This window comes from Chenopodium album, chromosome 7 (assembly GCF_948465745.1).
Source record: "Chenopodium album chromosome 7, dcCheAlbu1.1, whole genome shotgun sequence".
NCBI lineage: Eukaryota > Viridiplantae > Streptophyta > Magnoliopsida > Caryophyllales > Amaranthaceae > Chenopodium > Chenopodium album.
In genome coordinates, this window is record NC_137840.1 from 76,024,108 (window position 1) to 76,040,405 (window position 16,298).

Here is a 16,298-nt window from a genome sequence, read left to right on the forward strand (position 1 = left end):
CGGTAATTTTAATATTCGGGTGAAAAAAAGGAAAAAAATTTCAAGGGTTGTTCCAAAACCTTATTGCATTGATGAAAAAAATGTTGCCACCTTCAATGATAAGTTTTTCTAACGTTGCTCTCTATCGAAAGTGCTATGAAACCCCAGTTTTGGCAATGTGAAGCTATATAACTACGCACTATGTAGGCACCAAATTTTCCTTGCATTGGTTAACAATTTTTTTCCCAAACGTGAATATTTATTTTTCTGACAAACCAAACTGAATATTATTCTGGCCATTCTAGCTCTATCTTAATTTAATTTTAATTTTAAATTTGTATCTCAATGATTCATTTATACCGTAAAATTAATCCTTCTTGGCTCTTGCCTACCTTTACATGAAACTTTTTATCTAATCTAAATTAACTTTTGTTAAAGTAGTCCATAACTTGAAAGCTGCTTTAGTATTGTGTATTGTACACTATTAACTTTTGCTAGGAGTAAATATTAAGCAATAAACATACTTGGATAGCTATCATTTCATTAACCTTTATTGTATGTAGAAAATGAATAAATAAAAAGACACCCTTTTTATTATTGAAAAGGCCAAAGGGTTTAGAGTTTAGACCGTAGATTTATAATTCGTATATCTCAATTTTTAGAGGAAAGATTGTATAGTAGTGAGAGATAGAAAGAGCCTTTGAGTGTGAACAATCTATAAAAGTATTTGATTTGGGGAGTACATTGTTTCACCTTTGATAATTTAGTCATTCCATCATCAAATAAAACAGTTAAAGACAAAAAAATAATAAGGGGAAGATTGGAATTTTTTTTTATTGATAGATTCAAATTACATCCAACTAAGTTAAATAAGCCTAGCCGGAAATAAGCAACAAAAACTTGCTCATTCCCAATATAACAAATTAACAATACCATGAGTACGGAGGTTACATTTTTGACCTTTTTAACATGAGAAGTAGAGTTGAAACTCAAACAAATAATTAAACCATCAACTTAAACAACTAAACATTCTGTTTAAGTCGACTGTTATGATTCATAGTTCATCAAAGCTTTTTTGAATGTATTCATGTTAATCAATGAACAATATTACATTCACAATTGTGGTAGTAGTGTGAAAGGCTATTTGTTAAGTTGATTAGCGTTTTTTCCGCACCAACAAATTGACTTGTTCCGACCAAAAAGAGTGACCAATTTTTTTCACATGACCTGATTTCACATGAACAAAATGCCCTCACTTGTGGTGGGGCCAATAACATTTATGTATACTTTTTTTTTGTAGGACACAAATTCCCCTTCTCATGTGAAGCATTCTAGATAGTGGCACACTAACCCAACACAAGATATCTTTTTAATTTTCCACTATTTTTACTTGCTCCCCTTTTCCAATTACAACCACCTTTTTTTTTTTCTTCCTAACATCTTTTTTTGCTTAAACAAATAAATTAAGAAAGTAAATTAAAAAAGAAAAAAAAAAAAACTCAAATCAAGTACAAGCATTTGGGAGGAATCCGACCCGCCTACTAGCAACATCAAAAGAAACCCGAATACCCTGTTGTTGGATATTTCCAATAATCGACAACCCGCTCATTGTTCCCGCAAAAGCAAAGCAAAACCGACCCGACGTATCAACCGGGATCAAATAATTGTTAGCGGGTAATGAAATATCCGCCCCATTGAAGTGCATTACTACCGTGGGCACCCGGACCTCGGTTTTACCCGACAAGTCGAAACACGTATCGAACAACGAGAACCCGGAGGCGGTCTTAAGAGACGATGCCCCGACTCGGAAAGCATCCCTTAACGCAATATAAGCGGGTCGGGTTAACCGGGTAACGGACGTACCCGAGTCCAAGATAATGCCACCATTACCCGTACGGTCAATCTTGAAAAGCTCACCCGTGATACCAGGAACACGGGTCCCACCCACGCTGAACCCGAGTAACTCCACGTAGTAAAAAGTGTCTAATTTCGGGTTAGATATTAATGGGGTAAAAACAGCGTTTCGAGAAACCGCTGATGCACCGAAAACAACTGATGACGGTTTACTAGAAGCGGATCGGTCTACTAAACAGTAGGAGAATTTGTTTCCGAACCGGTTACCGGTTTGAGAAGGAAAAGATAATTTCCCACGCCCTAAACCGAGTAAACCGGCAGCACCAACAAAAAGACCTTCATTATCATGACCACATCCAAGCGCAACGTTTGGAACCTTTGTTCTTCGAAACGTCATCGTTTCACTAGCGAACTCTCCCATAGTAAACGACCCATCACCGTATGACACCTGGTACGCGCATCTGTTGCCACGTAGAGCACATCCGGGTTGGTCCAATTGTTGGCAGATCTTGGACCGGCAAGGAATGGTCCGGAATGAACCGGATTGGACCGGGTTGAAGACTTGGTCGGTTTGATCGTAGCATCTCTTACAAGGTGAACATTGGAGCCAAACGATGTCGCTTCCAGTGTCTAGAACCATGTACATGTACCTCGGGGGTGAGCCCACGCCGAGTCGGGTGAAGTACTCACCGCTCCCTTGGGCTAACCCCGAGGTTACGGAACTGCTGAAGCCGCTCCCACCAGCAGGAGCGCGAGGGTGGCTCGCATTCCTCCCGTGGTGGGAGCCAGCGCGGTGTCTATGCGACCCGCGCTTGGAGGAATGCGAGACACCCTGAGCCCGGGCTAGGATAGACTCCACCCGGGCCTCATCGCGCTTGAGCTTTAAGGCAAAAAGCTCATCCTGGCTCAAATGCGGCTCTAGAGCGTCCAAATGCTCTAGCTGCAGCGCCACGGTGCTATCTAACGAACCCGAAAGCTCGAACGATGTATCTACGGAACCGAATAGCTCCCCGTTTACTTGTAATTGGGCTGTTAGGTCCCATTCCGTGTTCGGAAGAAGGGAGGAGGGTTTAGGGAGAGGGTTGAGGAGAAGATTTTGAAGTTCAAGAGAAGAGGAGAGAGAAAAAGAGAGGAAAATAACAAAAGAGAAGAGAAGAAAAATGGTGGGTTTTCCTTCTTCCATGTTTTTTTGGAAGAAAGGTGGTGAAATGAGGGTGCAGAGATTCACATGGAGATGAAGAGTGAGCTTATAAATAAATGTGAAGCCATAACAAGAAAATTAAATAAAAAAGTAAAAATTAAATTATTTTTTTAAAATAGAAAAGGTTTTGGAGGTATTATTATGAACTTGTTAATCGGTGCAAGTTTGTAGTACGTATCATATGTATGTTGGGTTTTGTTGTTGTAAGTGGTAACCCGTGTTTTTGTTTCCTTTTGTCTTAATTTGGGTGCATATAAAATTGGATATGTATAGGTGAATTCTTATAAATTAGGTGGAGTTACAACTCATACAAGATGTTTCTCAAACTACATGTGATTATTTTGTTTTAGTCAATGCTTATTTAGATAGTTAATCTAAATCTAACTATATTTTAACGATATTTAGCTTTGTCTATCTATATTTGATAATAAAGATCATGCTTTCCTCCTCATTGCTAAATTGAGAGATAAGCGCTCTGTAATTTTGAGGAGGATTGACCATAATTGATACAATTAGTATGACTTTTGCTTACTTTCTTTTGATGATTAGTGCTCTTTAATTGAATCAGTTTCATCAAATAATTTGAAATGGGGGTTACTAAACTTATTAAATATGACATATCTTAACTTAATTTAGTTAAACTAACTAACCATTAATGAGAAATTGAGAATTGATCTTAATTAATTTATACAAGTACAAACTTATCTACAAAGTAATTACTCCTACCTTATATGTTAACATCACAAAAGTAAAATCCTACTCCGTACCTTATAAGAATTGAATAACGTTTTTAAGAGGGAATGTTTTCAAACCATGATAAAATTTACAGATTAACAAATCAAATACGGAGTGGCTCATAGTTTGTCAAAGACATGTTATTTTCTTCTCACCTAAAAAACAGAGCGTGTATGATTGAAAAATATTCTAACGCAAGATTAATAAGATTCTATAATAAAGTCTATTCAAGTTCAAATTACAATAAAATAAATTTATACTCCATACAATATAAATAGAGGTAGGGTTTTGGTTAAGGAAGAGCATGACGATTGACGAGGATGGGTATTAGAATAATTAAGAAGAAAACAAAAAAGGTACAGATAGCAGGAGTAATGTTTGGTCTTGTGAAGGTTGATATTTCAAGTAAAATTGATGAGACTGGGTGTATTGATTTTATTGTTGGTTGGGTAGATAGTACGTACAATTATTAGTCAAATTATAAATACGGAAGACTAGTAAGAGAGCATAGAAAAATGAGCTTATTAGGTTCCATAAATCTTCTCACGAACCAAGGCGTTTGTTGGTTGATAGTTATGCGGCTTGTGCCTTATTTAATGGATCTACTGCTTCACTAATCAGGTTTCTCTGGCACTCAAACTTATGTTGCTCATGTAAAATGACTATGAGAACGGCTATAACTCCCTCCGTTCCATTAAAATTGTTCTTAATTAAACTTGTAGCTAAGTTATTACTCCTTTAAGGGCCTGTTCTCATTGATTGAACTGAGCTGAACTGAACTGAATTGAAATGAATATTTTATAAGAGAAGGAAATTAGAAGCTGAACTGAACAGAACTAAACTGAACTTATTAGAGCTGAACTTTTCAAAGCTAAGCTGAACGAACTGAACATAATCGTATCAGAACAGGCCTTGTTACACATTACTCTTAGTGTTACACTTTTTCGCTTCTCACAATAATAAATGTATGTAGATATAAGGGGGAAAAAAAAATCACATAAAGGAGTATAAGAAGTAGAATCACAATATTTTTCAAGCCTGAAATTATTGAATATTCACATAAAGACGACATTAAAATTAAAGACAATGTCATGAAAATGGCATGATATGTAACCATTATAGATTTGAAGTAGCCAAGTAGGTCAATATATGTGGGATATACGAGGTGATGAAGCAAAAGAACTTGAAGGTAGCATCTTTAGCATGTTCTCATTGATTAAAGTTGTAAGGTCACCACTTGCCACCAGTAAAGGCTAAAGTTATGAGGACATTGAGCTAAAGTTTTCCCTATTCCTTTTTTTTCCTATCAACAAGAAAGAAGATGTCCCATGCGGCCATGCGTAATATGCATTACATAGAGTTGTAATTTACAAGTACAAAGAAACGGTCACGGAATATTACCCGCCTGAAAAAATACTTAGATGATAATACATAATATTACTCCCTTCATCTCTATTTGTTCTTCCTACGTAACTTTTTAAAACAACTTGCTCGTTGTATGCAAAGTAATGAGTGTATATCTTGTAAAACTCATAATTAAGCATAAATAGGGTTATTACTATAATAATTCTACGTGGCAGGCTAAGAAGTGTCTATTATTTGGGGGAAAGGGCAGCATTCCAAAATTTCCCAGAGTTGCTTTTAGCTGTAGATCACAGTGACAACAACTACTTATCGAGTGGAAAATAGAATCCTATTTTCAGGCACTATATCAAGCATGTCGTCTACGTGGAGCAATCGGATCCATCTAAATCCGACGGCCATGAGTAATTGGCACTATTAGCCAAAGATTGGAAAAATAATGATGCAATGTAAGTGGAATAAAATCACCACTTCATCAGTCTCAGAGCTAATTACGGCGTCAGGGGCTGAGGCTAGCAAAAGAGACATGATATCTGAAAATTTTAACAGAACATGTTTGGATGATTTTGCCATTATAAATATTCTTAAATTATATAGACACGGAAAAATGTTACTCTGTATATGTAATCCTGACCTCCGGTCTAAGAATAGAAACTTAGAAAGGTATAACTAGTACTCCGTAGTAAGATACAAACCTAAATATTGCATAACATTGTGCGACACATGGTTAGTGTTTTTTGCCATTAATTTCCCCATTTCACACTGCTAAATAGCAATACGAAGCATCCTATTGTAAATACATAGTCCTAAAGCTTGAAATATTGCTCCTTAGAGTAATAATGATAGACTACTAGGTGATGGATTGTTGTAAAAAATACAGTAACGCATAAAGTTGTACAAAGTTTGATTTGTAACGAGGTCTTTAGTGACCAAATAGAATACCAACACCCCTTTTTCATAATCCTAGACAGTGACAGAGAGAGTAGGCAATATTACACAAGACAATTGGTCTTTGGTCCCCTCAAATGCAGAAAGAACTTAATGTAGGTGCTCTTAAATGGGACAAATTTACTTATCTCATTGGCAGTGAAGCATCCAAGGAATACTGCAGTAGATCAAGATAAGAAAGAGCTCATGGTCCCTGCCACTGCGCCACATAAAATTTTATTAGAGCATCAAAACCATCTCAAAGAGGTAAAGATGAGTATGCAGTCGCTACTTACTGAGAGCCTTAGCATAACAACAACTCATAGCTAGGTTTGCTTCTCAACTAAATTCGTGTGTGGACTGCAATTCTATCATCCAGGACTAACAAGGTCATTAAGTAAAAATGTGGTGTAAACTTAAGTATTAAGGCCGGGACAATGAGATTGTTATTTCCAGGTGGAAGAAGTAATAATTAAGGCCTGCCTCAGGCACGCACTGTGTAAGGTAATAATGAAATGTAGATTTAGCGAGAACAAGGAGGAACCTTTCGGTGAAGATAAGGGAAGACATCCTTCCCCACTTTTCATCCTTAAGCTAATGCCAGCCTATAAAATTCACTTCAAATGTTTAAAACCTTACCTTGAATGGCTTTTTGGGGACATTGTGAGCATGTCCTCTGCTTACGTACTATACCACTAAGCTTCGTATCTCACATCATGGAGGTAAACATATAATATTGCAATCTTATAGTCAACACTTCATATTAAAGATGATTATAGTATTCATAAGAAACAATTACATACCAAGTGTTTCATAGCTCGTACATTATTTTAGAAAATCACAAAATACCCACAGCCTTTCCAAAAGTAACAACGGTATTTTTTATTAAATTTCTCAAAACGCCCTACAACTGCAACATATAGCATGCACATGGCATCCCAATGATGTAAGAACTAAAGGTACATAGATCCGATATGTGTGCTTCACCCACCAACACCTAAGAATACACACACTTCTGTATAAACTACCATTGTGCAATGGTAGAATCCTTGTACTAAAGCTGAGTGATGCAGAAAGAGTTGAATGATCCAACCATTGTGACGGTCCATCTTCAATTATGAATGGTGAAAACAATGTGATAATTTATTTCTGAATGTAAGGGACTATCCAAGGCTGGAAGTGGGCCTATATATGAGTACTTGAGTCTAGAGTGATAATAACATCATGCTTAAGGACCAGACCTCATCATCATACTTTGTATTATATTAATTATTAAGTACATCTTTCTTCGTCAAATCAAAAATGCATCCATTAGGCCAGAGCTGCCTCAGAAAGTCCTAAAATCAAGTCATGTAAGAGCTAATCTAGATAAACAATGGAGGAGAGCCTCCAAGGTGCTCCAAGCCAAAGTAAGAAATCACCACCATTGACAATCCTTTGCACCTTAGTTGTCAAGCCTGACACCAATCATAGTTTACATTGGACCAAAAACTGCTCCGATAAAAATCATTTTTGAAAACTTTAATGAAACTGAAAGGTGGTGATAAACTGTGACAGATATGAAACCTCTATTCCTCATCCCTACCCTTGCTAGTGTGTCAGTCAGATATATTCCCCAATTCCTCAAATTCCAATTATCCTTTAGGAGACCCTACTCTTTCACGCATACCCCTAAATGCTTCGTGTTTGAACCTATATAAAGTTAGGCTTCTATGTCTGTGTTGTATATAAACAATCCTGTATGAAACTAGTAGTTTCAACCACAGCCACCAAGTGCATACATGCATTCAAGATCTCAATATAATGTATGAAAAGAGGGACGACATTAAAATGCATTAGGCTAATTTTTTTTTTTTATAAAAAATGGACAGACAAGTTGAAATGTGCAACTGGGAACAGAGATAACATTCAGTAACCATATCTTCTAATTATATTCAGTATTATCAGCATGGAAATTTTGCTTGCAAGTTGCAGCAATATAAGCACTAAAGCAATGTCTAGTTAGTATAACTCACCTAGTTGTTGAACAGCATTACTCCTCCCTGGACCAATCCCCACTCTTCCCTCCAGTTTTAAGCTCGAGCCTCACATTTGATATTTCAATATTTTTTGAGGCAGCCTTGCACATATCATAAATGGTTAGCCCAGCAATGCTGACAGCAGTCAGAGCTTCCATCTCGACCCCAGTCTTTCCCGTTGTTGAGGCTTGTCCGTGGATATTGACACTGTAATCCCGGTGATTTAAAGTCAAATCAACATCCACATGTGACAGGCTAATGTTATGGCAAAGTGGGATAAGGTTGCTAGTTTGCTTTGCTCCTGTAATTCCTGCAATTTTGGCCACACTAAGCACATCTCCCTTGGCTAATTGGTTTGCTGACACCAAATCAAACACCTCCTTTCCCAATACAACTTTGCCACTGGCAACTGCCGTTCTTTTGGTGTTTTGTTTGGGAGAGACATCCACCATTTGTGCCTCCCCTTGCTTTCCAATATGGGTTAGTCCACATACTTTTTCAGATACTTCAGAAGTTGAAAACCGAGTATCTTGAGTTACATCTCCAGAACCACTTGAACCTAAAGGGCCTGCTGATGAAGGAGGTTCACCAAATATGTCTTCCAGTTCCTAAACTCATAAATTCGGATAAACATCACTTAGTACACTACATGAGAAAGCATCCTAAGTTAAGTATCAAAAAGGAAAATAGTATTGCTATACAAAGAAGAAAGCATAATGATGTACAAATTTATTGAACATAAATCTCATCATATCAAACTACAATTCATACCCATTAATCATCCATTGTGTCAATTAACAAACCACAAAAATCCAAAAATCTAGACATGGGAAATTGACAGCTCAATAGGGTTTAATTATGTTATTTATGAAAACAAAACCTCCAAATGTAATCTAATTTAATCAAATCAAACATTTTCATATAAATTTAACAAAAACTCTTTAACTTTCAATACATCATTCAGTAGAATTTTCTTCAAAACTATTGCACTTAATTACAAGTTAAGCATACAAAGTGCAAATTTCATATAGGATCCAATATATATTTGTTTAATATGTATTATAGTAAGCAACCATATAGGTCATTGGCATACCTTATTGAACTCCGCAATGGAGGAAGCAAGGTCATGAGTGTTCTTCGTTGATAAGAATCTTTTAGAAAGAGAAAATGTAGTAGGAAATTTTCGCAGAAGCATCACCAACTCCAATTTAAAGAAGCGCAACCTCTACAAGTCAAATCCAAACAAAGCATTACAAATAAATAGAGACTATGTAGTACAAGTATGAAGCATATAACATAGGCATTCTATACACTATACACTAGTGGTGGTTGTTTAGCAAGCAAATACTCGATATGCGGGTTTATAACATTGCACAAGGGAAGTTCATAAGTTAATCCCTATATATTTTTTTTCATCTTGATCAAATTATTCGTACATAGAGAAGACGCCGAGACAGGCCTTGGCCTTTGCAAAATTTCATTTGCACAGCAAAACATCATCACTTGCAATACAAGAAGTGCTCTATAAATTCTAAACTCAGCAAAATGTATAGGTTTTCACAAGTAAACATGTTTTGTCCAATAAATATAATAAGTAATCAATGGAAAATCAACCAATTACAGAAAATCAAAGTTCTATACCATAGTTCAATTTACAATTTGAATTACAACCTACAAAATCAATTTCCACAATCTAGCATTTCACAATCAGCATATGTATTTGAATAATTACCATGTATACAATCTATAATCATTTGCAAAGTAATAATCATATTTGTAATGTACAGAGTAATTAGCAAGTAAAACAAACCCAAAATCATAATTGTGTCACAAAACAATAGTCCCCCTAATCAACACCAGGAATCATTAGACTGTATTAAAGCAAAATTAGAGAACAAGATATCAAATACAAACTTTAAAGTATTCTAACCTTTTCCATGAAATTTAAATCACAGCAAATTAGACAGTAGAAGAATTGAGAATGGCGGCAGCAGGGTGGTTGGTACAGCGGAGCAGGGGTTACCGGCGGCTATGAGAGTAAGTTGAGGGGAAAATGCTCACAAGAGTAGAAAATTGAATAACTTGGCAACTCGCTTTATAAGATTGACATTTGTTTTTCAATTTTTTTTTTTTTTAAAAAAATAAAAAAAAATTGTCCATTTAAAATAGGAAATTTTGTCTATAACTACCTAAAGATAAGGTCATTTGTGAACAACTACCCGTTTTTTTTTTATTTGTTAAGAACTACCCAGAAGTTAAGAAAAGTTTGGATAACATTACCCATTAACGTTTTCCGTCCAAAAAAACGTTAATGGGGTCCACTTTTTCACTTTTCCCACTTAATTAACTCCCCTAATTACCTTCTCTCTCTTCCTTAATTAACTTCCCCTAATTACCTTCTCCCTCTTCCCTAATTAACCTCCCCTAATTACCTTCTCCCTCTTCCCTAATTAACTTCCCCTCACTAGTAGAAAAATACAATAAGGCACCCCCATAAAGGCACCGGTTCAGGCCAAACCGGTGCCCTAAACCGGCCCAAAATTGGGCGCAAATTTACACAAATAGAAAAGGCACCGGTTCAGCCCAAACCGGTGCCAAAAATAAAAAGAGCACCGGTTTGAACCGGTGCCTTTACGAACCGGTCCATTTAAATATAAAAAAAAAACGCCCTTATAAAAACCCCCCCTAACCCTAATTTTCTCGGTCGCACTCTCCTCCCTTCTTTCTCTCTCCTCCTCCTCCTCTTTCTCTCTCCTCTCCTCTCCTCTCCTCTTTCTCTCTCCTCCTCCTCCTCTTTCTCGCCGATCTACCTCCTTCATTCTTCATCTTTCGCCGATCTACCTCCTCCAACAATTCGAAAACCACCAACAAATCGACGACAACAACATGCAACAATGATTTTGAGGTTTTTCAATCGATTTCTTGGTTTTTTTTTAACATTTTAATCGATTTCTGGGTTTTTCGATTTCAATTTTTTTTTATTTTCAATTTTTTCGATTTTGATTGATTATTCGAATTTAATAGTTTTTTTTTTCCGATTTTGATTTTTTAAATTTCGATTTCTGGGTTTTGCATTTCGATTTTGTTTTTTTTTTTTTTTCTATTTCTCGGATTTTGTTTTTTCGATTTCTTTTTTGATTGTGTTTTTTCCGATTTTGATTTTGTTTTTCGATTTCAATTTCGATTTCTGGGTTAATTTTCTGTTAAAATAATTGATTATTTTGGGTTAATGCATGCGGTGTTAGGGTTTTTATTTTCGTGATTTTTAGGTTTTTTTTTTCCCATTTCAATTCTCTTCTAATTGGGTTTTTTTTTTATCGATTTTCATTTTTGATTTTGGATCTCTTGGTTTATTTTATTTTCGATTTCATTTTTGTTTTTCGATCTCTGGGTTTATTTTTTTTTCAGATTTCAATTTTTTTTTTCGATTTTATTTTTTTTTTGTTTTCTGGGTTTTTTTCGAATACTGGGTTTTTTTAATTTATTTTCTGGATTTTATTTTTTTATATTTATTTTCTGGGGTTTTTTTTAATCGAGTTTAATTTTATTTATTTTCTGTGTTTTTTTTTTTTTATGATTTTCTATTTTGATTTTTATTTTATTCGATTTTTTTTCTGGGTTTTATTTTTATATTTTTATTTTTCGATTTTTCGCAGCTTAATTAACTCATTTTAATCAATTTATTTTGGTTGTTTTAATTGGTGCAGGTACTTAGATCTTAAATTGAAGAATCAAGATGCAAGTATATTGATTTAGATGTTGTATGGGTTTTTTTTATTGTAAAGTTGTAAATTTTTATTTTGATTTATATTGTATTTTTTTTATTCATATGTTGTAATTTTTTTATTTTGATTTATATGTTGTAATTTTTTTTATTGATCTATACTGCAATTTTTTTTTTTATTATATATATATTGAACAGATTTGATTTATATGTTGTGATATTTGATTTATATTTTGTATTCTCATTTCATTTTAGTTTATTTAATTTTTAAGAAAAAAAAATTAATTTTTTGGGCACTTTTGGCACCGGTTAACCGGGGCCAAAAGTTGTGAATTAAAATTTTTTGGTACTTTTTGGCACCGGTTAACCGGTGCCTATTTCAAGTTTTGGCACCGGTTTGAACCGGTGCCTTTTTAAACCCCTTTTTGGCACCCCCCACATTGGCACCGGTTCAAACCGGTGCCTTAGGCCGGGTTTGAACCGGTGCCAAATTCATTTTTCCACGTAGTGCCTAAACCCTAGAAATTAAAACCCCCAAATTTAGACATCCTATCAATTACAATGACCAATTAGACATCCTACCAACTAGGGATGTCAATGGGGTGGGGCGGGGCGAATGTTGGCCTTCCCATCCCCATCCCCACCTAATATTTTCATCCCCATCCCCATCCCCATCCCCGCGGCGGGTCCAATTGTCATCCCCATCCCCGCCCCACCGGGTACAACTCCAAAACCATCCCCGCCCCACCCCCCACTTGGATATCCATTCCCGTCTAATCCCCACCAAAGACCCGCCTAATCCCCACCCAAGATCCACCTAATATCCGTATCTCAAATAAACAATCTTACATAATTAATACGAATTATAAAATAAAACATTCTATACACATTTTTGTGTTATAATATAAGTGTCGTACAAAGTATTATAATTAATATTGTATTTCCTATAATTATTTTATAAATAGAATAAAAGTATGTAATTTTGCTTTAAAAGATATATAGATGTGGGTATGAGGTGGGGATGGGGCGGGTACGAAGTGGGGCGGGGCGGGGATGGGGCGGGTACAACTTAAAATCCACCCCCGCCCCATCACCCATGGTGGGTATAGTTTTTATTAGGGCTGAGCAAAAGTACCCGAAAAACCGAAAACCCGAAAAACCGATCCGATCCGTAACTGTTTCGAAAATTAGGGTACCCGATCCGATAACCATAACGGTTCGGGTACCCGTTCCGATAATTTGTTATCGGGTATGGTTATGGGTATCATTATAAAATTAACGGTTACCCGATCCGATCCGATAAGCATTTTTTTTGCTTTTTTTCCCTACTTAAATCTATTAATATAAATCTAAACTTTTACTTTACTTCATAATCACTTTATAATATCAATGATTAGTAATGTTATTAATAATTTGGTCAAGATCATATGGTATTGTTGTTAATTAGTTGTAAATTATATCATAATAACTACATAATTAAGTTTAATCATAATTATTGGATATCTTATTGGGTACCCGATAACCGATCCGAAATTCCGGGTACCCAAAGTCCGGGTACCCGAACTTATCGGTTCCGGTTATGGGTATCACTTTTAGTGATTTTGGTTATCGGGTACCCGAACCGTTAGTACTAACGGTACGGGTACCCGTCCCATGCTCACCCCTAGTTTTTATCCCCATCCCCGCCCCACCACCCGCCAAACCGAGACCCATCCCCGCCCCATTGGGGCGGGGATGGGGCGGGTCTCCTACTTGACCCGCCCCACTGACATCCCTACTACCAACTGCAATGGCCAATTAGTAATTGAAGTGCAATTGAATTCAATCTCAAAGTCAAAATAAGTGAAACCTATAACTCAATTAAACCCCTAAATCCTAGAAATCAAAACCCCCAAATTTATTTGAACCCACAAACCCTAATTCGAATCCCTAATTTACACCCTAATTATGTTAATTGCGTTCAATTAAAACTTGTATACAAATACAATAAACAATGAATTAAAAGGAAAGTGTGAAACATTACTTGAATAATTGTGAATTTGTGTTCAATTGATTGAGTATAATCTTTTGGATTATAGAGTGAGAATGGAGAGGAAGTTAATTAGGGAGAAGAGAGAAGGTAATTAGGGGAGTTAATTAAGTGGGAAAAGTGAAAAAGTAGGCCCAATAACGTTTTAATTGGACGGAAAACATTAATGGGTAGTGTTGCCCAAACGTTTTGTAACTTGTGGGTAGTTCTAAACAAATAAAAAAAATTGGGTAGTTGTTCACAAATGTTCTATCTTTAGGGTAGTTCTAGACAAAATTTCCTTTAAAATATTTATTTTGCAAATTGTAGTCATTTTTTTAAAAAAAATTGCAAATTACGGCCTAAAAGTGTTATTAATTTATTAATTGTCACCCAATCCTATTTTCCTCGATTTGCGGGTCGACAAATATTTGAAAAGGTTTTTTAGGGTTATTTTGTTTTTCAGGTTTCAAATTGAGCTTAGAATTGGGAAAAAATTAATGTAAATGCCTTATTTTAAGGGTCGGTTTCATTTATGTTATGTTTTTTAATGCGCAAAACGAGGTAATTCGGTTAATTTTTATAAACATTACATTAATATGTTCAATATATGTACTATCCTAGAAAATGGTTGGTTATAAACTATGTGGATATGTTTCTTAAAGGGTTAATTTAAGAATTTATATTAAATTATGTGTCATTGATGTCATTAATGCTTGGTTAATGCTTAATTTTACTTTGTCTTACATTAGAAATTATTGTTGTATTTATTCTTTTTTTAAGCATAATGTTGGTCAAAATTATGTGTCGCAAATGATAAATAGACAAAGATTAAAACTAGTAAAGAAAAAGGGGGGAAAAAAATAAAAAAAAACCTTGCAAAAGTTATAGTACTATATACTTCATTACTTCGTATATTTTTAACAAGGATGTTATGAAAATACAAAGACAAAAATTATAACTAGTAAACAAAAGGGAAAAAATAAAATAAAACCTTGCCAAAGTTGTAGTACTAAGGAAGTAAGGATAATGTCATGAAAATAAAATTAATTAACCTTCCTATATATTAGAATCCCATAGGCGTAGATGTGTAACCAACTCCAATCTATCTATATATTATACTAAAAGACAAGCGCCTCAATGTGAGAATGACAAATGTCACTCTCTCATTAGCTTATTTTATGTATAAAATATATCTATATAATTACTGTTTACATATTGAAGCATAGTTATTTTTGTTAAACTTCAAACAATAAAAGCAAGTTTCTATACATGCATAAGATTTTCATGATTTCCTAACATATATATTGATTTAATCTTTTTATAATAAATATATACTTTCCAATACTAAATAATCCATAAAGTCTTTCCAATCTTTATTTATAGTCAAGTTAAAGAATAATAACTAATTTGAAGCAATATGATTAAAGTGGCATAATTAAGGAAAAAAAATATTTCGTATTTTGAAAAGCTAATATTGTTATTTTTATATGAAAATTAAATAAAATCGATAGAATTTAGTTTGACGTCAATTATGAAATCAATACAAACATTTAAAAAAAATCAGATGTACAATAAAATATTGTGCATCTATTATAAAAGCTACCTTGTAATGAATGAAAGTTATTTATGCTTTATTGATAAAATTTACCCAAAATAGTCTACAAGTTATCTTATATTCAATTCAAGTAATCGGATGAATACAAAAGTTTTTGATAAAGATACAAAATAGTGTAAAAATTACTTTTATCGTTTGTTGTACTCCTTGACAAATACTGAATGCTGAGCCGAAATGTTGTCTTGGAAAAAAAAATACATAATCTTGAACATAAATTTAATTTTAATCGGCCTTTCATTTTCTATACAATGTCTTTTACAATGACCTTTTGTTTTTCTTTCATAAAAAAAAAAAAAAAAAAAAAAAAAAAAAAAAAAAAAAAAAAAAACTGAACCAATAACCAATCTAAACAAGAAGAATAAAAGTTAAATTGAATTAGACATTTGACGGAAAAGGGATAGATATAAAATGTATTATAACTATTACTCATGTTTTAAATTGTAATATTCGTAATAACAATGCTATTACTTATGAATTTTTTTTAGAAAAACTAACATTTTGATTCAAAAATCGTGCATTGCTCATGTACTACACTAGATATACAACAATCATGTGCAATAATTTATGTTGTTTTATACATAATAATATTTTTTATAATATAAAAAGTATATGTATATAATATAATATTTTATAACACGTGTCCTCCACACCAAGTGTAGTCCCGATCATCACTACACCAATTGGTTGTTGGTGTACGTAGTGGTGACTGAGACTACACTAGGTAGGGAGGACCTGTGTTCGCTCCCCTGCAACAACAATCGGAAAGAGAATGAAACCTAATAACCTAGAACTGATCCTCAAATCTGGATTAGCCCAGAGGGTGAACCGGATAGAACACCCAAAACTCAATGCATATATGACAGGTTTTAACT

General features: G+C 34.5%; 1 protein-coding gene and 1 pseudogene across 1 annotated transcript; both read right to left on the minus strand.

The window, feature by feature from the left end:
• Positions 1-1,217: 1,217 nt before the first annotated feature.
• Positions 1,218-3,161, minus strand: LOC145639668 (aspartyl protease family protein 2 pseudogene; annotated as a pseudogene).
• Positions 3,162-5,814: 2,653 nt separating this feature from the next.
• LOC145639669 (uncharacterized) lies at positions 5,815-10,152 on the minus strand. Its single transcript, XM_081690974.1, has 4 exons — positions 10,007-10,152; positions 9,170-9,301; positions 8,074-8,684; positions 5,815-6,278 (listed from the first exon to the last, which is right to left on the minus strand). The coding sequence occupies exons 1-3, from the start codon at positions 10,013-10,015 to the stop codon at positions 8,091-8,093; spliced, it is 735 nt and encodes a 244-aa protein (XP_081547100.1). The 5' UTR covers positions 10,016-10,152; the 3' UTR covers positions 5,815-6,278; positions 8,074-8,090.
• Positions 10,153-16,298: the final 6,146 nt, after the last annotated feature.